A 1,516-nucleotide genomic window follows, 5' to 3' on the forward strand; every position below is an offset into this window, starting at 1 on the left:
GAAAGCCAAGCTTTATATTTGAAGTCATTGGGTAGATGGTACAAATACCAATTTACAAAGGAAATTGGCAAACAATCTTTAAAAAATTCTAAACCCAGTGGCAGATCCAGGAATTCAAAAGAGGGGACCCAGAGAGGAACTTTGATAGACAGAGGGTCCACCCAGGCTCAGCCCTACCATGGTTGGGGTTGAAGCAAGAAAAATTATGATTTTGACACCTCTATATGGCTGGAAATGGCTCTCTCAGACTTATATTTGAATATAATTTTCTTTTTTTCTTCATAATTTTTATAATTTTGAAAAATTTAGGGAGCCCGGCCAAGATGCTTACTCCCACCTCCCCAATCCACCACTGAAACCAGTAATTTTGAGATATTGATTACCTGCAGAGCCCTTGCTTCTTGGATGACATCAAGCTTCCGCCATTCTCTAGGAATGCTCATAGCATCTAATTGATTGATAAAATTGCTGAGACTAAATTCAAGACTTTCAAACAAGCCGTTAATGACTGTAAGCAGAGTCTGACCCATGGTCAGCTGTAGGTCTTGCTGTTGTGAATCTGTATTCACTTCACATGGCTGCAGCAGGCAATTGTAAGCACTTCTCAAAGTTAGCATTTCCTCATTGATACTCAAGTCATCAATCTAAACAAACATACAACAAATTTATTTAAGTTTGCCTGTTTGTGTGCATAACATCTGATGGTTCCCAGCCTTTAAATGGAGGGTTTCAATCCCTGGCGGTACATATTGCTTGTGTCCTTGAGTCTACCTAGCTGTATCTGTATAGGCACCAGCAAACTGCTTTGAGAGAATGAGTAGCACCTTATTCATTTCATCCGGTTCATACTACAGAAGCTGCCGATAAGCTCCATTCTTATGACCCCTGTGGGTCCGCAAGTGTTTGCTCTTTACTTTTATTATACTTGTAATCATTATTAAGGTATGCAAATATTTATACTATTTTTGTTTTTGTCAACCTATTTGACGGAAATTATTGAACCTACTTTTAGAAATGTTAGTCTTATTAAACAACAAACAAAATGTAAAAATTGTTGATTCAATCGTTTATATAACAGTAACTTCATAAAAATTGTGGATGTTAATAGATACCTGCATTCCAAGTGAGGTGCTGGATAAAGCATGATCCAGTTTACGTAATGACGTTTCAAGATGGATGTCTGGATGTTCACAAAGCTCAGATATTGATTCAAACAGCTGAGTTAAGCTAACATCTTCTGACTGAATATTCTTGATCGTCTCCGGTAGAATGACTGTTTTAAACTTTGCATACAGGTCATGGAGACTTTCAAACACTTGCTTTGAAGCTTTGAATGCATCCACTGCCTTTACAATAGAACCCGACTCTATCAAACTTGCCTGTAAATAATCAATCAAACAGCTGATTATTTGAATGCATCAAACTTGCCTGTAACAAACAAATGAATTAGCTTATCATAAACAAAATAATTTTTGTTTATATTCTTAATTACACACTTAGAAATGTAATCCAAAAA

General features: G+C 36.5%; 1 protein-coding gene across 1 annotated transcript; it reads right to left on the reverse strand.

Annotated features, from left to right (window-relative positions):
* Window positions 1-112: 112 nt before the first annotated feature.
* On the reverse strand, window positions 113-1,379 carry LOC117104220 (serine/threonine-protein kinase SMG1-like; the record flags this gene model as incomplete). The annotated part of the gene is made up of 2 exons (XM_033244918.1): window positions 113-644; window positions 1,113-1,379. Coding segments are annotated over 2 exons (606 nt in total), but the record flags the coding sequence as incomplete, so codon positions are not given.
* Between the last annotated feature and the right edge of the window lie 137 nt (window positions 1,380-1,516).

The sequence above is a fragment of the Anneissia japonica genome, unplaced genomic scaffold (assembly GCF_011630105.1).
Source record: "Anneissia japonica isolate Jap-2015-1 unplaced genomic scaffold, ASM1163010v1 scaffold294272_len1516_cov349_single, whole genome shotgun sequence".
Taxonomy (NCBI): Eukaryota; Metazoa; Echinodermata; class Crinoidea; order Comatulida; family Comatulidae; genus Anneissia; species Anneissia japonica.